At 27.7% G+C, this 19,947-nt stretch overlaps 4 protein-coding genes across 7 annotated transcripts; 2 read left to right on the top strand and 2 right to left on the bottom strand.

Annotated features, from left to right (window-relative positions):
- Positions 1 to 1,291: 1,291 nt before the first annotated feature.
- LOC132950946 (bifunctional methylenetetrahydrofolate dehydrogenase/cyclohydrolase, mitochondrial) lies at positions 1,292 to 5,796 on the bottom strand. 3 transcript variants are annotated; one of them, XM_061022584.1, is made up of 9 exons: positions 5,530 to 5,796; positions 4,662 to 4,883; positions 4,486 to 4,587; positions 3,377 to 3,561; positions 3,193 to 3,302; positions 2,720 to 2,885; positions 2,555 to 2,647; positions 1,855 to 1,962; positions 1,292 to 1,776 (listed from the first exon to the last, which is right to left on the bottom strand). In XM_061022584.1, the coding sequence occupies exons 3-9, from the start codon at positions 4,548 to 4,550 to the stop codon at positions 1,481 to 1,483; spliced, it is 1,023 nt and encodes a 340-aa protein (XP_060878567.1). In that variant the 5' UTR covers positions 4,551 to 4,587; positions 4,662 to 4,883; positions 5,530 to 5,796; the 3' UTR covers positions 1,292 to 1,480. The 3 variants fall into 3 exon arrangements, with proteins under 3 accessions (XP_060878567.1, XP_060878565.1, XP_060878568.1); XM_061022582.1 differs by lacking the exon at positions 5,530 to 5,796 and having other exon boundaries at positions 4,662 to 5,331; XM_061022585.1 differs by lacking the exons at positions 4,662 to 4,883; positions 5,530 to 5,796 and adding an exon at positions 3,648 to 3,825.
- Positions 5,797 to 5,995: 199 nt separating this feature from the next.
- LOC132950948 (small nuclear ribonucleoprotein Sm D2-like) lies at positions 5,996 to 6,870 on the top strand. Its single transcript, XM_061022587.1, has 3 exons — positions 5,996 to 6,160; positions 6,254 to 6,512; positions 6,584 to 6,870. Coding segments are annotated over exons 1-3 (378 nt in total). The 5' UTR covers positions 5,996 to 6,158; the 3' UTR covers positions 6,701 to 6,870.
- Positions 6,871 to 7,013: 143 nt separating this feature from the next.
- On the top strand, positions 7,014 to 10,366 carry LOC132950945 (probable deoxyhypusine synthase). The gene is made up of 7 exons (XM_061022581.1): positions 7,014 to 8,713; positions 8,772 to 8,881; positions 8,941 to 9,306; positions 9,384 to 9,576; positions 9,674 to 9,777; positions 10,066 to 10,191; positions 10,253 to 10,366. The coding sequence occupies exons 1-7, from the start codon at positions 8,638 to 8,640 to the stop codon at positions 10,331 to 10,333; spliced, it is 1,056 nt and encodes a 351-aa protein (XP_060878564.1). The 5' UTR covers positions 7,014 to 8,637; the 3' UTR covers positions 10,334 to 10,366.
- Positions 10,367 to 10,939: 573 nt separating this feature from the next.
- LOC132950944 (actin nucleation-promoting factor WASL-like) lies at positions 10,940 to 16,395 on the bottom strand. Of its 2 annotated transcripts, none has more exons than XM_061022580.1 (10): positions 16,317 to 16,395; positions 16,118 to 16,238; positions 15,806 to 16,033; positions 14,871 to 14,970; positions 13,389 to 13,481; positions 13,156 to 13,325; positions 12,721 to 12,973; positions 11,559 to 11,716; positions 11,381 to 11,482; positions 10,940 to 11,317 (listed from the first exon to the last, which is right to left on the bottom strand). In XM_061022580.1, the coding sequence occupies exons 2-10, from the start codon at positions 16,211 to 16,213 to the stop codon at positions 11,165 to 11,167; spliced, it is 1,353 nt and encodes a 450-aa protein (XP_060878563.1). In that variant the 5' UTR covers positions 16,214 to 16,238; positions 16,317 to 16,395; the 3' UTR covers positions 10,940 to 11,164. The 2 variants fall into 2 exon arrangements, with proteins under 2 accessions (XP_060878563.1, XP_060878562.1); XM_061022579.1 differs by having other exon boundaries at positions 16,313 to 16,349.
- Positions 16,396 to 19,947: the final 3,552 nt, after the last annotated feature.

Raw genomic sequence — 19,947 nt, 5'->3', positions numbered from 1 at the left:
TTGCCTTTTGAAAAATTACATAAATTTGTGAAATATCAAATTTGTTACATAGGTACATTTTTATACTAGTGCATATTAAAAAACCTTGAAAATGGTATTTATAAATATGAAATAGTTGTAATATTGGATCTAATTTCCAGCATCTTTTCTGATAGAAAAATGAATCTAGTTGTTACTTTTAAGTTTTAGGAGGTCAAAATTGAAAATTCCAAGTAGTTTTAGAAAGCATTAGGGAAAACAAAAAGTCGTAATTTTTACGCAAAACCAATTTTTGAAAAATTGATTTTATATTTTTGGTGTAATTCAAAAACTAATAAGTAATAACTATTGACCATTGACATTTTTCCCTAATATTTATATTCACATTTTCCATGAATGGTAACATTTTATAATTATTTTGACTATTTTTGAGCTATAGACTACCTATAGACTTCAGAAATGTTTCGAATTTTGTACATTTTTATTAAATTATTCTCGATGAAAAATTTAGTGCAAAGTTCCTTATAAGTTTCATTAATGGAAGTTCAAAAATGTTAAAGATCAATACCCACGATTATTTATATGCATTTAAAGTTCAAATTCATCAAAATTTCAACATTTTACAGTTAGAAATTCATAAAAAAATTTCCTTTCAAAGCTAACATTAGACATTTTAATAGATAATTCGCCACAAATTTTTCTACTTTAAACCAAAAAAAAAATTTACCAGAAAATTACATTATTTTTTTATAAGCGTTTGAATTTAAAATTTTTACGATATTGTAGATTTTCATCAGTAAATTAACGACATTTCAGATATTTCGTTGTAATTAAAAAAGCGCGACCCTAAGCAAGAAGACCCTAAAAGAAGAAAAAAGGGGGACGGGCATGCTTGGTGAAATCACCTTGTATATTAACATATTGTTAAATACCAAAACCATAAAATGAACATATATTATTTGTTTAAAGGTCCATTTAAATTGTTTTTGACCCTTGCGGCGTTGTATAGAAACTGTTGTAAGAACTGAAATGACTTCAGGGTTATCTTCTTGTGTACTCAACAATATTATCCCAGAATTATTAACTAGCAACTTTTTTTAATATTGTAGGACCATAAGGTTACGGTAAAATAATCTTTTTGATTTTGTAAATGTTAAATTCAATTTCATCATGAAAAAAAAAAAAACCAGTTTATTTAATCATGAATTGCTAGTATGAGGTTTTTTACTAGGTTTTATGTAATTTTAAGTTTTTTATTTTTGTTTCCAGTCTTAGTCATGACAAGAATAATTTACGTCATACCAGTGTGAAATAATGAATGTAAAAATATGTTATAATATTATTTAATTTATAAAATTGTAACACATAAATTATATTAAAGCTTATTTCAATGAACTTAATTTTTTATTATCACATGCTGGTACAATTTTTTCAAATCTATAGCTGAACAAATTTTCCTTGAAATATCAATTAATAAAATTGTTTTTAGCTTGATTTGTATTCACGGTTTTATTTGTGATGCTTGTTTGTATATTACTGCACCAGGATCAAGTATATTGTAAATCACAGTTTTTTTAGCAGCAGCAATTGTGTTACGCATCAACATTGCCACTGTCATTGGACCAACTCCTCCAGGGACTGGTGTTATGTATCCTGCAACTTCTTTCACATTTTCAAAGTCAACATCTCCCACAAGATATGATTTAGATGTTTTCGGGTCTTCCACTCTGGTTATTCCTACATCAATTATGGCTGCTCCTGGTTTAACCATATCAGCACGAATTAAATTCGGAACACCTAATTGATTAATACATACATCCAGAGTTTATATCAAGAAACATTCATATTTTTAAGTAGTATAATTAAATATATTACCTGCTGCTGATACAATAATATCAGCTGTTTTAGTAAATAAAGCTAGTTGATCTGGTGGTGTATATCGATGACATATTGTGGTTGTTGCATCCATTGCTGATGTCTCACCTTAATATAAGATTTAAAATAAATTACATCACATAGTTTGCATAATTAACTAAAATTAATGAATTTTTCATATTATATTTTTGTTACAATATTTATTCATACAATCTGTAAATGTGTTTTTTTTTTTTTTACAATAAGTACAAGCGCTGTGGGAATTGATGGGTTGGAGGCTTGAAGGAAGAATCCATCTAGTGATGGAAATATTATATAAATAGAGATTATACATAAGGTCTTATTTTTTATTTAATATAAAAAACTATCAAGACTTTTTTAATAAATGAAAAAAGCAATGCAAGTTTGTCAATTTGTGATAACCAAACAAGGGAAATGATGGTGATTATTTATAGAAATTTACAATATTTGTAAAGGTCATGCTAATATAATAATAGTTAATATTAATGTTTTAAAATTATTCAATATATTAGTATCATTAAGCCTTAATGATTAAGGTATCATTGGTACCTACAGCAAAGCATAAATTATTTTAAAAAGTGTAGAAAATATATCTTAAGCATAAGAATTTTTAACAACATATTTTTGAATTGTAAAACTTATTTAACCAGTTTACAAGTTGAATTGTAATTATAGGTACCGGCATTATCTGCATGGAGCAACATAGCAATAGGCATACCAACATTTTTTGATCTTCCACAAACAACAGCATTTTTGCCAAGAGTAGGAATTCCTAAAATAATATTTTTTTATTTTTAATTTGAAACTAAAATTTTATATTTTTAATAGTAGCATTTAATTTTACCAGTTCTCCGAATTAGCTCATGAACACCCAACGGTGTGCATGGTCCCAAACATTGCATATCCAAACAAAATCTTCCAATATTAACAATGTTGAAACCATCAACATCCTTGTGTGGTGCCACAGCATTGCACAATGTTCGTTCGGTAATATGATCAGGAAGTGGTAACTAAATTGCATAAATGTTTGTAATGTACAAATTATAATACATAATATAACATCTACAAATCCATATTCAGAGCACAAAACGTTATCAATTTTTTTTTCTAGTTGATTATATTATACGTAGGCTAGGGAAGTACAAATTATGTACTATAACAATGTTAACAGTCATACATTTTCTTTTAAGGTGTATAGGTTTTAGGGTCCAAAATTAAAGATTACAATATGTATAATTTTTAAAATATATCACACGGAATCTAATAACAATAAAAGTAATTAAGTAAATTTTTTTGCTATAAGGAGTTATAACTTACTTGGACTAGAATTCCATCAACATTTTCATCATGATTTAAACGTTTGATACAGGCAAGAAGCTCATTTTCACTTGTTGATGCGCTGAACTTTATAGTTTTTGTTTCAATACCTAATTAAAATACGTATTTGTAAAAATAATAATCATTAAAAAAAAATGTATTGCCATTGAAATAGTGTAACAACCAACAACTTTAGCAGCTTTCATTTTGTTCATCACATAAATTTTACTAGCTGGATTTTGTCCAACTAACACTGCTACTAAATGAGGGGCCCGATTTCCTTTCAAAACCCATTCTTGAGTCTCCTGGCGTAGTTCATTCAATATAGTGTTAGCAATACTTTTCCCATCAATTACTGTAGCATTTAATCTAAAAGAATAATATTTAAGTGTTAAGCTAAATTTTTGAACACATTTTTTCTTCAAAATATTGGTATTAAAAATATCACAACTAACAATATTAGTTTATAACTCATCCTGTCTACCTTTACAAGACAGTGCAGCAACAATAGTTCTCAGTTGTGAGGATACATATGAGTGGTTGACATAAATGAAGATTGCCTTTTTAGAAAAACAAGTGTCAGCATCAGGCGCAGACTGGCTGGGATGCTGGGATGCCACAGCATCCCTTGCCCTAAAATATATTTGCCACAATCTGTATAAATGTGCCATATATTTGAATAAATTCGGTAGTTTTACTGTCTCAAGTTAACATATGCATAATACAAAGTATATGATGTAGGTACATGACATAATTTTTACTTTTATTTTGTATGAATAAAATAATGTTAGTTCACTTACAACTCTGTGTTAACTTGGTATCAATTTATGTTTTTTTTTTTTTTTAAATATGACTATTATTTCATTTCACTAATATACATAAATAAATATAACAATATGAATGATGATGTCTCCAAACAGCAGATATTGTATTAAACATATTTGAAATGTTTTATTAAAACAAAATTAATTATTAAAAGTAATATTTTTTTAAATTTTCCCCTAAAATATTTATTATTTGTCCTAAGATGATGTAACATCACATGCCCTTTTTTCCCAGTCCGCGCCTGGTCAGCATCAAAAGGAGGAGGTTGAGCCATTTTAACAATCATGTTAGTTTTTTTAATTAACTACCTAATTTATATATATTATTCCTGAACAGAATACAAAACACATGTATTAACATACTATTTGTATTAAGTACTGGTGAGAGAAATCCAAAGATACCAAGATAACTACAACATACCTATTACAAATTATAATTAAGAATAGACGTTAATGCTGAATATTTTACCTGATGCTGGAAGAATGAAATTTTTTTGTAAACAATTTTACACCAGTCCAATACCTGGTATGCATTTTAAAATGTTATTTAAAAGTAGGTCAGTAGAATTATCTATAAAAGAAAAAATATATAATTTAAAGCACACATATTTGTAGGCTTTATACTCAAAACTAAATTCTACTTACTTATTAAGCAATTGAGCTGTCAACACTTTACGCTATCTAGTAGAATTACATACATATTCATAGACAAATAATTATTTTATTCCATTTGGTCAAAGATTAACAAATCATGAATTAAAATAATTATGTTAATTATAAAATATAATTGATTAATTTGTACATAATTAATGGAATAATGTGCCAATAAATGACAATTTCACAAACCACGATGCCACGATGCACGAACTAAGATAATATTAAAAAATAATAATTAATATCCAAGTAATATATAGGACATCATATTTTAGGTAGTACGAACTCTGAAGTCTGAATTCGTGGCTCGCGAATTGGGCTTATCGTAAATCTTATACCTAATATCATATTATTTCAAAGATTTGAATTCAACTACTAACTCATTATTTGAATATTAGCGCGCCTACCGGTGAAAATATGATCAGTGAGAATAACAACTAAAATAGGTGATAATAATAATATAGTTTATCCCACGAATTAACGATTGGATCATCGCAGGAAAAATTTTTTTGTGATCCATGATATCAAAAATGTCCACCAGAGTGAACATTTTATGAGGAACGATACTTCCCAGTAGGGAATGAAAATTATTGTAATAATAATACATACATGTCTACAGAAACATCAGAAGTAAAAACAAATACTTTAACCTAAATCACTGAGTACATGAAAAACAATAAGTTAGTAATAATAATTGGTAACGGATGTATAATGTTTTATTATAAATTAATATACCTTCTATAGCGTTAAAATTTAACATTGTTAGCTCAATATTAATGTTATGAGATTTTAAATGTACAATTAATCCTAAATGATTTTGTGCAATTTGTATATGAACATAACATATTACTATGCTGACCATATAAATGAGCCTCAGTGTGTTTTATTTTATTGGACTTCAAATCAAATGATGCATCGCAGTCATTACAATAATATACATTTTTAATTTTCGGAGTATCTTTATGTTTTGTTCTTAAATGCTTAATTAAACCAGACACTGATATATATTTAGCATCACAAACTTGGCAATAAAACATGGTTCTTAATTAGGTGTAATTATATTTAATAATGATTAATGAATAAAATAATATAAAATATAATAAACAATAAAAAATTCTTAACACAATGTCATAATCACGATACTGCCACAGATTATATGAAAATAATTCTGTGATACTGCTATATGTTATCATGAATCGTGATTGATAAGATGATAGGGATTGGACGTAACTCACTCTGGTGGACATTTTTGACATCATGGATCACAAAAAAATTTTTCCTGCGATGATCAAATCGTGTTTATAAAGGTACCTATCTGCTATCAGATTATTCAGTTCATAACACTGTCTAGTCTGCTTGTAGTCTGTTATACTAATTTACTTTTTTTTTTAAGTAGTAAGTTAGTTAAGACTGCCGGGCGCACCGTTGAACCGTTCAAATTATTGTATTTAATATTATTCATTATTAATAAAACATCATATTACAACAATGTAAGTATGGTTATTCAGAATTTAAGATTGATACTTTATATAAATGTTACATTTTTTACTCACTCATGACTAATTTAATTTATAATTGTATAGGGCTGCTGTAGCAAACAAACCAAAATCTGAGATGACTCCAGAAGAGTTAGCAAAACGTGAAGAAGAAGAATTTACTACAGGCCCCATGTCGGTATTAACCCAATCTGTACGTAATAATACTCAAGTATTGATAAACTGCCGCAACAATAGAAAACTTTTGGCAAGAATCAAAGCATTTGACCGACATTGTAACATGGTATTGGAAAATGTACGGGAAATGTGGACTGAGTTACCTAAAACCGGCAAAGGCAAAAAAAAAGTAAATATTTTACATAGTTACGTTAATTACTGCAATTAGTAAAAAAATTAAATTTTATTAATTTGTTTTAGGCAAAAGCCGTTAGTCGAGACAAATATATTTCCAAAATGTTTCTGCGTGGTGATTCAGTTATTTTAGTTGTCAAGAACCCTAAAGAAGCTGTTCGACAACAACCGCCGGCCCCTTGATATTTATTTCTCCTTTACACAAATTAAATTTAAGATATTTGCATTCAATGTATACCCATTACTTGATTTGATCTTTATTTCTTATGATCTAACCTTAATATATTCCAAAATATGGCTGAATATTTTTTAATTATAACATTAAAATTGTTTTCTATAGTGATTCATTTTTACATCAAGAATTTTTAGTCAATTTTATTTTAAGTATTGATTACTTCTTAGTTCATACAAAATCTATCTTATGAAAATGATAAAACTAGTCAAAAAAAATAATTCAATATTTTAAAGACAATGTTATATATATATATATATATATACGGTTATCTAGCCTAACCTGTAACCATGGTTATATATAATGATTTAACTTAATTAGTACAGCTGCTGTACACATGTACAAGTTATAAAATTAATTATGATAATTTCTTATTATGTTAAGAATACAAAATAGAAATCTATAGTAATTTGTTTGCCTAACCTAATACAAAACAAAAATTAAAAAGGAGGAAAGTAGTAAACCGCTCTGCTATACAGTGTACAAGTGTACAGTAGGTGTCGATAGTGTATCTTGTCAGTCGTCATAAAGGTGTAAGTCACTATAGTGTATGAGTTAATTTGGATTCAATGATAAATCATACTGATTATTCTGAGCAAAGACAGTCTGTCAGCCTATATTATTACCAAGTATATTTTAATATTTTATGACCTAGGTTGAATTAATTTTTTCCAAAAATATTGCATTTGAAGAGGTCATTGTGTGTAAAATTATATAATATGTTAAAACTTTCAAGTCCTCACAAATAATATTTTATTTCGTCCAAATTTGAACTTCAAATGACTATAAAAAAAAAATAATATATAGGTAAATATTTTTAAATTGTTTGGTTTCAGAATAAATTACTTATGAGCAGGGATGCCCACAGAGAGAGTCCAGTGGGTGCCTTGCACCCACTGGGATTTTTTTAATGAACAAAAAATCAGTGCATAATAATGTAAATATGTGAATTTATGTATGACATAAATTAAATTTTGCACCCACTGAGCTAATATTCTGCCGGCACCCCTGCTTATGAGGGACCTTGTATTAAATTTTTAGATTTATATTAAATTAAAGTTTTTTGACCGAGCCAAATGTTTTATACATATCTACAAAAGAAATATTAAAAAAATCCAAAATGTAAAATGTCTATAGATGGCTATCAAAATATTATGAAAATTTTATCATTTTTAGAAAATGATCAAATTATTACCTAGGGTGAAAATGTAAAGCATCTACCATTACTGGTTTTGGTGTAAAAGTTCCGTTTTTTATTAACTTATTTTTTTTTTAGGATGCTTTTGAAAACTACTGGGAATTTTTTACTCTTGGTCACCTCATCAATAAAGTCGAAACCCGATTCACTTTTCTTTCAGAAAAAATGTTGAAGTACTAAATTGAAGTATTTTTACTGCTATAAAAAGTGCAATAGACTAAAGAAAATAGTAAATACACATATTCACTCCAGTACCGGCCCAGAATCTAAAGTCTAAATGGAGTTTAGACTTATCAGTTATTGCACATTCACACTAATTTGGACTTAAGTACTAACTAGTAACCACCAGCTCAGAACAATAGTGCTAAAGATAGGTATATCCGATTTCGTATATCTCTTTTCTCTTAATTCGTGATTTTTTCATAAACCCATAAACAACAAGATAGCACCGGCCACCGGCTACCAACCGGCAAATAAATAACAATGTAATTAGGTGATAACATAGTTAGAACTGTGATAGCTCGAACTGAAATCTAAATATTCTAGAGCATTTCAGCATTCAGCATGGCGATGGCACGAATGCACTAATAGTAACCTAACCTGTAGCATAACTATTATAATATTTATTATTATTCTTTACTACATTTAACTATTTAAGTAATTCATAATAATATAAAACCCAACGGTGGAATGGAGCCACAGAAAGCATCAGATGCAGTTTTGAAAAAGAGCCTAGACATTTCATCAGAAAATCCAACTGTAAAAGGTTCAACTACTATTATGTACTGATTTTATTGTTATTTTAAATTATTTAAATTTATTAGGTTATGATTGGAACAATGGAATCGACTATGAACAATTACTGTCAATCTATCGGTATTCTGGATTCCAGGCAACAAATTTTGGATTATCTGTTGAACAGATAAATAAAATGGTTAGAATATGGTGATAGAAGATGTGAATTTATTTTATTTACTTTTAGTTTTTGCATAGTTAGATGAAAGAGAAAAACCATTTGAAGAAGATATTCATGAAGAAGACGAATTTATCAAACGCCGTTCAAATTGCACAATGTTCCTTGGTTATACTTCAAATATGGTTTCATGTGGTAATCGTGATGCAATACGCTTTGTCGTCCAACATAAGATGGTTGACTGTATAGTGACAACTGCTGGAGGAGTTGAAGAAGACTTGATAAAATGTTTAGCTCCTACATTTATAGGAGATTTTCAATTAAAAGGTAGCATTCTCCGTGAAGATGGCCTCAATAGAATTGGAAATTTATTAGTTCCAAACAACAACTACTGCAAATTTGAAAATTGGGTCATGCCTATTTTAGATAAGATGCTCGAAGAACAAGTATGTATAAAAATATAATTATGATATTACTATAAATTAATTACCTAATTTGTATGATGTTATATAATGCATTGTAGAATATTGCTTGGACTCCATCTAAAATAATTGAAAGATTGGGCTTAGAAATAAATGACGAACAATCAATATGCTATTGGGCAGCAAAGAATAAGATACCCATATTTTGTCCAGCTTTAACCGATGGTAGCTTAGGAGATATGATGTACTTCCATTCCTTTAGGAACCCTGGTCTTATTATTGATATATTAAAAGGTAAAGTGAACCGTATAATGTTTTACTGTATTACAATTACGGTACTATCTTTAATTATTGTACATATTAAATTATATTTTATGTTTCTGTTTCAAAGATTTGAGGAGATTGAACACGATGGCGGTAAAAGCAGCTAATAGTGGAATGATTATAATTGGAGGTGGAGTGATAAAACATCATATTTGCAATGCCAATTTGATGGTAAGTACATATTATTTATTATTTATAGATTAGTTTTACGATTTGTAATAAGGAATAACTAATAACTATGCATTTCAAGTATTTTATGCTATATAGGTACTTAACATATCTTTGTTGTTAATGGTTTGTTTGTCGCATGTCTCCTCTGTTAAATGTGTTCTTTCTTTTTTTTAAACTAATTTAACACAGTTGTTTTCTTCAGGCTATGAACAAAAACTAAGTTCTTAATATTATAAACCTATTATTTAATAAATGATATTATTAACTACTATTAATTGGATAATTTAGAGAAATGGTGCTGATTATGCGGTTTATTTGAATACTGCATCAGAATATGATGGTAGTGATTCTGGAGCTCGACCCGATGAAGCTGTTTCATGGGGTAAAATAAAATCAGATGCTTCGCCAGTGAAAGTAAATATTTAAACATTGATCATAGTTAGTTCAATCAATTTATTTTTTTTTATTTGTCTAGATTTATGGCGATGCAACACTTATATTTCCACTTTTAGTAGGAGAAACCTTTGCAAAACGATATCATAAAAATAAAAAATAAATCAATGAAATATATTTTAATATTATTTTAAAACTTATTAGTTTTTATTTATCTACAATTAATGTTTAGCTTACTCTGCTTTATTTCTTAGCATTTTTATTTTTATTATTTTATAATTAGATAAAAATGCTAGTAAATTCATATCCTTTCACAATATCCTTTAGGGGGGTGTTATTGTTATAAATGTTAAAGATGTTCAAGCTTCTCTCCTATAAACAGGTATCCTTCTCATAAATTAATGTAGTCTGATATGACACAGCTTCTGTATACAACGATTGCGACCTATCGTAGAGCGACTAGACTTCGCCTAGAGTCCCTTAGTCTGCATGTTCGAGAGCGGTCCACTCATATCCTAAATAGAGTATTGTATATATACCAGGATACTTTTGTGCCATGGAATAGATAATACTTGTTTAGCATGCATGTATAGATTTTAATTGGAAAATTGCAACTAATATATTTTTTTAAATATTCAAATATCCAACTGTATAAACCTAATGATTGATGATTAGCACATGTATAATGCATATTATAGTACATAATAAATATATTTTAAAGGAACCAGAATATTTTAAATTTTAAGCACTGCAATTAAAAAAAAAGAAAATTGATTAAAATATTTAATATCACATTATAAATCATTGATTATATACAATATACAGACTGTGATTATCATAACAATAAAATATAAATGCAGTTAATGAATTTTAAATTTAAATCCAAATTATCAAGAAAAATAAAATGTTTAAATTAAAACTACTTCCAACAGTAAATATAAATATATTAAAGAATATAAATAAAAAAATGTTATTGCATTATAATAATGACAACTCAATCATCCCAGTCATCATCACCTTCACTGGAGTCACTGGTACTACTGTCACTATGAATAACTCTAGCTCGTTCAGCTAAAGCTCTAGCTAACGCCCCAGCTAAACCATCCCCTTCTAAATTTTTAATACTTTTCTTTTCGATTGGTTGCACCTATAAAATTTAATAAATATTAATGTTATTGCTTTTAAAACAAGTGAACATTTTAAGTAATACCGATTTCAATTCTACGCCTTGTCTTATCTGATCAAGTAAATTATTTCTTGAATTAGGTTCTGTAGTGTTCGATGCTTTTACAGAATTTGAAGTATCAACATGCTAAAGAAAAAAATTAAATTACTATATTTTATATTTTTGTTATCTTATTTATTTCATAAAAAAGTTGTGTACATACCTTGAGTGTTTTACCAGACCGGATGGCTTCTAATAGTGCAGATCTAGTGTCTGGTACAGCTTCAACAGGCTTACTCTTGGTTAATTCCATTTGTGGCGGTGGTGGGGGTGGTGGAGCTGCATTCATTAATGGCGGAGGTGGAGGAATAAAAATGTCTTCTAAAATATAAAAATAATATTTTCTAATTAAAATTTTTATAAAAACTAAGTTTTTATGGTTATAAGAAAACAAGTTTTATAAAAAATTATAGGCTATAAATATTTTTTTTCCTGATGTAACTCCTCAAAGGTTATATTAATAATTAACACAAATTGTTGAGTTAGTATATTAGATTGTCAATTACCATTCAAAACTTGAATTATATAGATTTAAATGTACTAAATATCAATTTTATAATATTTTATAATATTTTAATTTTTATTAATCTAATCTAAATTATATTGTTCTTTAAAAAAAAGTCAGTTTATTTTCACGAAGTTTGATAAATACAACTATAAAAGCTACATAATGCTATAAAATGTTTAATTCTGAGTTGAACAATGAATGTATTGATTTTACAATAAGATGTGTTTGTATAAAACAATTTATAGAAGAAAAAATTCTTTGATTTTCATTTTTTAGGGTAGTTTCTGATGGACAATTGGATCTTGTAAAATATTTTTAATCTTTTTAAGCTGTTAATAAACATTTTATATTATTTTGTTTTTTTACTTCTAATGTTGGTAAGAAATGTTCACTTAGCCAAAATGCTTAAGAATCAATACAAGGTTCCCCATCAGTTTATATTATAACCATTTAAAGAATTTAAAGATACATAAGCAAGAATTTCATTTACATGCATTTAAAGTTTGAATTTTGGAAAAAAAAAAACACAAAAAGTTGCATATTATTTTGTTTTTTAAAAATGTATAAAATGTTCAACTTTTACAGCTAAGATTTGAAAATGTAATACTAGATTTCTCATAAGTAATTAAAACCAACAATTGTAAAAATTCTAATACAAAATTTCTTTATAGACATTTCAAGTTCAGATTTTGACAAAATTACAAATTTAAATGATTTCAAATTTAGCACATCCACATTTTTTTTTACAATATTAATATTATTTTACTTACATGCTTTGTTTTATATCATATAAATTGAATTTATGTTTATTGCCTACCTTGTTTTTTAACAGGAATAGTCACATTGTTAGGCCGGGGAGGCGGTGGTGCTGGACTCCTTATATTTGGTGTATTATTTGAAGTAGGTGGAGGTGGAGGTGGAGCTTGACGAAATCTTGTTGGCAAAGGAGGCGGAATAAGTGAATCTTGAACATCTTCTTTAATAGCATCCATACCACCATGTTTATCAATAAAATCATAAATAAAATCTCGAGTCTGAGGATTACGTAGTTGACTTTCGGAAACCCCGGCCTGTTGCAAAAATGATTATTATAATTTATTATATTTTCAAATGACTATCAATATTATTGTAAAAAAAAATTTATTATCAATCATCTGAATAACATAAAATGTCACTTATATTATTTAGAAGTGTTAACCGTAGTGTGTATTGTATAATAATAGTAATAATAATAGAAAAATAGACACCTTACCTTAGCAAAGAATGTATTTAATTGTGGATCTTTAATCTGTCCTAAATCAAAACCTCGATCTGGATCCCAACCAATATGTTGCACATGTCTGAAATTTTCCGGTAGACCTATTTGATCTTTTGTATATTTCTTATTTTTTGAATTTTTGCCTTTATTTTTATGACTTTTACCTGAATGAACAATTCAAAATTATGATAGATAAATTGTCAACAATAAATAAACCATTTCATTACCATTCATTTGAACTGTTGGTCCATAAGTATTATTAGAATTACTTACAGGTTGCAAGACATTATTTTGATTATTGTGTGACTTTGACCTTTGTTCTAAAGAATATCAATAAATTATTATTATTTAAAATATAATAATGCCAAAAACTCATATGATATATGAGTAGCATACGCAAGATTTTAATTTGCTTAGGGATTTTACGTAAGATTAATCACAGACCCATCCAGATACCCCTCCCTACCTAAATTAACAAATAGCAATATCAAAATATAAAAATTAATCCAAATTTTTATATTTCTTTAACTCTAATATATTGTACTTGATCTGGAAAAAATATCATTTTAAAAGTAATAATTATAAGATAAACCACATACAATAAATCCAAAAAGTAAAATAATTATTTATATAGGAAGGTCATACAAATTAACAGGTTAAAGTTTTTTAAAACTCAAACAAACCAATTTTATACGTCTTGTATTTACATTATTTTTATAACAATTTTCATTAATTTTGCTAAAACCCATTATTGAGTTAGTCTCAAAGTTTGCTTACGATTTAAATATTTAATCTAGTCATCTACTCTTAAGACCATAGTAAATATGGCAATTAATGAAGCAGTTATGACAGACATTTAGCAATGTTTTCTTATCATCCAAAAAAAATAACTGAACTAAAATTCTCAATTTTATTGCAATTTTAAAATTTATTTATATCTATTAAAAATAAATAACAATTAATTTACTTTGTGTACTGATTATGATGGTATATAAAAAGAAGAAGAAATTGCAGGGTAGTAAGCACCCTAAAACTCTACCCCTGCGTATGCCACTGATCTATATGGTGACTTTAAATTGTTATTCATGTTTTACTTGAGGACGCCTTCATCCCCAGTTGTAATCTCTGTCTTACAAGTGTGTAACGCATTGAATAAATTCAGCAATTAACATTTAGTTTCATTAGTTTTAATATTATAATTTATAATGAATTTACCATTACCAAAATTAAGAATAATAACATTTTCTGCTTTTTTGAAGAATGTATTGAATATTTTTCAATTGTAATATTTTACTCACTTTTAAATTTAAGTATCGAAAAACACACCTTTAACTTTAAGTTTAATAATAGGTCAATTCATTCCAATAACTATTAAAATATTTTAATTAAATGTAAAATGCTGAACATCGATTTGATACTTTGTACACTTGACAAACTAAGACAATAAATGTGGGTGTGGTGTTCTCTTAAATTACCAGCTATACTTGTACATTAAGATTATTTTAAACTAAAATATCATCACCTCAGCTAAAATGATTATTAAATATTAAGTTACTGACTAATAAATTAATAAAATACCTTATAATCTTTACTTTATTTTACAATAAGTTATGCCAATATTAATTAATATGTATAAACACATGTTGATATACCTAATGATATATCAACAAATTTAAAATTTTTTTCAATAAAATTAAAAATTAAGTTACCCAATCGTTTTTCTCGTCTTCTTCTTTGTAAATTAATTACTGTCTCTTCAAACACTGCAGCTTCATCTTCACTTGCAAAATTGAACCCAACTATACATTCCTATATTAAATATTTATAATATGATTAACATATACATATTTATAAAATATTTAATTTTTAATATACACTAAGAGTAAGTCAAACTTGCATTTGTTGTCTCCATCTGTTTGTACAACAGATAATGTAGCAAATGTGCAATCAGCAGAACTAATTTTGTGCTGTGGGTTTAATATTAAAGTGAATTGATCTAGTATCAAACTTAAAGGTAAGAACTTAATCTGTGTTTATTCGTTGGATTTTTACAATATTTCAATTTTCAAGCAAGTAATGGGTATGTAAAATATTACAATTAAGAAATGCTTATATTGCTTATTTTGTTGAATTGAAATATTGTAAAAATCCAGCTAGCAAAAGTTTAATAATAGGTCAATTAACTCTAACATTAAATCGAACGACACAAATCTGGTTCTACTGAGAGCAAATTTTTTAAGTTTGTACGACTAAGATAACAGACGGGTGTGGCATTCATCTTTAATTGAACATTTTAATGAATTATTTTCACTTTTTTCAATTATTAAACTATCAGTTATTTCATATTTATTAAGTTTTAAGTATTTAAAATAATTAATAAGATTCAAATATCTTATAAGCCTAGATGAAGACAATATTAATATTTTATTTAGTTGAATAAAACTGAACTATTTTGTGGTCTCAGTTAATGACATTGATATAGTATTTTTCAAATGTTGTTCTTATAAAAAAAACTCTAAGTAGTTTCAAGAAATATCTCTACCAGAAAATGATTCATAATTTCAGTAAAATTCTGTTAAGTGGACATATTTTCTAACGGACAAAAACAATTGGACTAATATAAATTCTAGTTATTTCGATTTACCTCGGCTTCAAAACAATGGAAAAATTTAGCAGAACTTTGGTATTGCAATCCATTATACATTTCATGTTCCCACAATAATTGGTGTCTTATTGGGCAATACAATCGAAAATAATATGACTTCCTATTCGGATCTCTGACAAAACAAAGAATTCCAAAATTCTTTTGCCTCCATTCAGTACCTTCAGGACCATCAGTGCTGAAAAACTGAACTACAGCCATAGCTAAACTCTAAAGAAAATTAATAGCAAAATTGTCAGTATTGTATAATTATAGTAAAAATTCTATCAATTACAAACAATAAAAATAATTTACTTGACATTTTGGACCCAATAGTTGTAACACAGATTCATTTTCATCCTTAGTTAATAGCTGTGAACATTTTTGTTCATGATATAGTCCTGGTTTCATTATAACTGTTATTGGTTCACTGGTGCTAATAAAAAACACAGAATAACAAAGCGTTGCATAAATATTGAAGGCTTGGTGTTACAATTTTACATTTATTACCTACAGGCTATAAGAAATGCAGTGCACAATATTGAATATATTACAGTAAATTATTTTTTAGTACGAATTGATAAGTGTTAACATCTGTTAAACACAACTTATCAATGTACATATTATTATAAATATTCTGACATCAGTGATGTTGGCGCGGATGATAATACTCATAAAACGTATAAACATAGAATATCCTATGGTATAAATACAATACGTACAATATAATTTATATAATTTATATAATATATAATTTATTATATTATAGGTCTATGATAATACTTAAAAAATCATTTAAAAAATTCAAAACAACGATGCAAAATTTCCCTTTCATTTTCTGAACCTACAGTACCTATCCAAGGGTGGGGGGTTGGATTCCACCTAAGACCATATGTCCATATTATATATTATACGTTGACAACGTTGTACAATATATGTTTACATTGTATATTTGTATATATTATTATGATCTATAAGGGTTACAGAATGTCATTATTTTATTATTTAAAGAATGTCATTTAAAATGACATTATTTTATTTTATTAAATATACGGGATAAACCCTTTGAACATATATACACATTATACATATATATAAGTATATACATATTTATAGTTACAAATCAATTGTATAAATTATTATGTAATAATAAATGAATAGCTATGCAGTAAATTATAGGCATAGGAGAAACGAAGAGTCAACATTGGCATTTGACAATCATACGTATAATAAGCTCATTTTTAAGGTAATTAGTGGAGGCGAAAGGAACATAAAAAGGATCAACAGATCGGGAATGACGTTGAGGAACTCTAAAACAAATTAAAGAGAGCAAATAGGGAGAGTCAATATTACCTTGTAACAAACTATTCAGGAACTTAATGCCCGAGACCCTTCTGCGCTCAGCCAGCGAAACCAGCCCTAGTTGAGAAGCAACTGATCCATAGTTATGGGGTTCACAGGGGATATTCAAACTAAAACTAGCGTATCTCATAAATTTACGCTAAACCTTTTCAAGCCTAAGAGAGTCATTGAGGTCGTGATAGGATTCCAAATAACTTCACCATACTCAACAATAGGGCGGACAAGTGCACAATAAAGCACCTTATATGAATAATTAATATGATAGACCTAACCGAAAGTACTAATCTTAATACAAGCCCCAGAGTTTTAAAAGCCTTACAACAAATATGCTCAATGTGGGGTCTAAGATCACTACTAAGAATAAATCCTAGATCAGTTACACAGTCATTAGAACATGAAATAGCAGTAGGTCCGAGATGATAAGCATATTTGACAGGGGACTGAATCCTGGCAAGTCATGGTCTTTCATTTTGAAACATTAAGGGATAACCCTGGTAAATTAAACCACTCAGTGAACCGTTCAAAATCACTCTGTAACAGAATACAGTCATCCAAGGAGGATAAACGAGAGTAGAGCTTGATATCATCGGCAAAACATAAAATCTGGCTATTGGAAAGAATACTTGATACACTATTAATGAATAAAGAAAACAGGATCGGAGATAGGTGACTTAATTGAGGAACACCGGACGTAGCAAGATTAGACATTAGATTTTACTCCAAGCAATTTGACCCATTGGTAACGGCAAGAGAGTTAAGACGAAAACCAGGACAGGAGAGGTTCACCGATCCCATATACGTTGAGGACCTGGATTAGGGCGTTGTCATTAACTGAATCAAATGCCTTATTGAAATCAGTATAAATGGCATCTACTTGTATTTTCAAATTGAAAGATTGGTATACATAGTTGTTAAATACTAAATTACAGGTAATGGTGGAACAACCAGGGCGAAAGCCATGCTGTTCCTCTATAAGAATTATATTGATCGATGGTTGAATACAATGCAAGACCAGCAATTCAAAAATTTTGGAAATATGTGACAGGACGATAATTGGAAACATTGGACATTTTAGTAGTTTTCAGAAAAAAATATGGGTAATATTCATAAAAAAATAAATCTAATTATTTAATTATATACCTATACGTATAATGTATATATATAATATTGCAGTATTATTCGAATTATTTACGGACAGTAAATTATTTTGCAGCGTTCCTCAACCATTGAAAATTCGGTAATAGGAAAAAAATCCCTAGACTACAATATTACTATATTACTATATAATTAACATCGTAATTTAAAACAAAATATTAATTTTTTTGAATGATACTAATAAATATTAATAATGTGGTAATTATAGATACTAATTAACGTTTAAAAAATATTTGTTCAACCATTTGCATGTGGTTGTAAGGAATATTATAGTCTGGGGATTTTTATTCCGCAATTCTAAAATTCACGTAGGTCACTGCTTAACTTACGTCCAAATGTCAATTTATTATTTTAAAATAAGATAGAAAAGAAATATGAAATAAGTATAAGTTTAATAATAATAAAATTTCACTTATTCCGCCATTACGCTTTTTTTCTCGTACGCATTCATCAGGGGCGTTTTTAACGGAGGGCATGAGGGGCATTTGCCCCAAGCATAGAGTTATTAATATTATTATTATTATTATAGGTTTACCGGTTTACGGCCCCAGACGACAAAGTTAAAAAATATTTAATAATCCGGCAGTCATATAGATTCTTCATAACAATTTTTGATATTTACTTAATGAATTAATTTGTCCATCAGTGATGAGTGATATAACATTTTATAAAAGTATTATATTATTTTGTTTAATGTTGGGGCTTTATTATTTAAACGACCCAAAGGTCTTTATAAATATGTTTAACGATTATATATATTTTACATATTAGATATAAATTATCTTTACACTTTTACACATTGATAGAGTCACTTCCAATCAAGTGGCTCCTACCTTAATCTAAAATCTTAAATTAAGTCGCTTAAGACGTCTGATGTCCTTGGAGTTATCTAATAATTAGATGGCAAATTGATTGACAGGGTGATCTAGCCACATCTAGTGTTTGTGAGCAAACCTTTGGATTTCGTCTGCTATACGCCTATAGTCTATACCTATATTTTTAAGAACAATAACACTTATACAAATATTTAAATAAGTTAGATTTTAATAAATACAATGAGTCATCCATCATCTATTATTAGTTGTTATGTTACGTTCGATAAATATATTTAAGTCATTATAGATAAAATATTAATAATAATAATATAATAAAAAATAACAGTCATAACATCCGTATAGTAATAATTATACAGACGTCATAATAATCGATACAAATTAGTACAAACAATTATATAGAACCTTCAATCTAAGGTCATAACACCCGGTTTGTCATTATAACAGTGTTATTGCAAACGGACAACGGTTTCTATACAAGAAAAAGTACTGTATAGTGTACTTATATAATATCATATCATAAAATACTTAATTAAGACCGAATTATGATTAACTCATTAATCATGATATACTGTCTTCGCTCAGGATCGTTTTTTTTTTCGTATGTAAGATTTATCATTTAAATATTTAATTAAAATTAACATATACATTAGCATGATTAACTAACTATAGCTTACTTAACCTATCCTAATGGCGAGGTACACTCTTGACTCTTCACCATGATTTAAGACAAATTTAAAAGATATAATTTAAATTGTGCTCATCACTACTTCACCTATTGTACATCAGAGCCAG

Source organism: Metopolophium dirhodum, chromosome 8 (assembly GCF_019925205.1).
Source record: "Metopolophium dirhodum isolate CAU chromosome 8, ASM1992520v1, whole genome shotgun sequence".
Lineage (NCBI taxonomy): Eukaryota > Metazoa > Arthropoda > Insecta > Hemiptera > Aphididae > Metopolophium > Metopolophium dirhodum.
The sequence above is the reverse complement of the archived record's forward strand: the minus strand, read 5'-3'. Positions and strand labels throughout refer to the sequence as shown.

Coding starts and splice junctions, on each gene's coding strand:
- LOC132950946 (XM_061022584.1), bottom strand. CDS start 4,550: ATGCATACCAGGTATTGGACTGGTGTAAAATTGTTTACAAAAAAATTT. Junction 2,648..2,719: donor TGAGCTAATTCGGAGAACTG/GTAAAATTAAAT, acceptor ATATTATTTTAG/GAATTCCTACTCTTGGCAAA. Junction 1,777..1,854: donor TATTATTGTATCAGCAGCAG/GTAATATATTTA, acceptor TTAATCAATTAG/GTGTTCCGAATTTAATTCGT.
- LOC132950948 (XM_061022587.1), top strand. Junction 6,513..6,583: donor CCGGCAAAGGCAAAAAAAAA/GTAAATATTTTA, acceptor AATTTGTTTTAG/GCAAAAGCCGTTAGTCGAGA.
- LOC132950945 (XM_061022581.1), top strand. CDS start 8,638: ATGGAGCCACAGAAAGCATCAGATGCAGTTTTGAAAAAGAGCCTAGAC. Junction 8,714..8,771: donor AGAAAATCCAACTGTAAAAG/GTTCAACTACTA, acceptor TAAATTTATTAG/GTTATGATTGGAACAATGGA. Junction 10,192..10,252: donor CAGATGCTTCGCCAGTGAAA/GTAAATATTTAA, acceptor TTATTTGTCTAG/ATTTATGGCGATGCAACACT.
- LOC132950944 (XM_061022580.1), bottom strand. CDS start 16,213: ATGAAACCAGGACTATATCATGAACAAAAATGTTCACAGCTATTAACT. Junction 16,034..16,117: donor TATTGGGTCCAAAATGTCAA/GTAAATTATTTT, acceptor AATTTTCTTTAG/AGTTTAGCTATGGCTGTAGT. Junction 14,971..15,805: donor TCCATTGTTTTGAAGCCGAG/GTAAATCGAAAT, acceptor TATTTAATATAG/GAATGTATAGTTGGGTTCAA.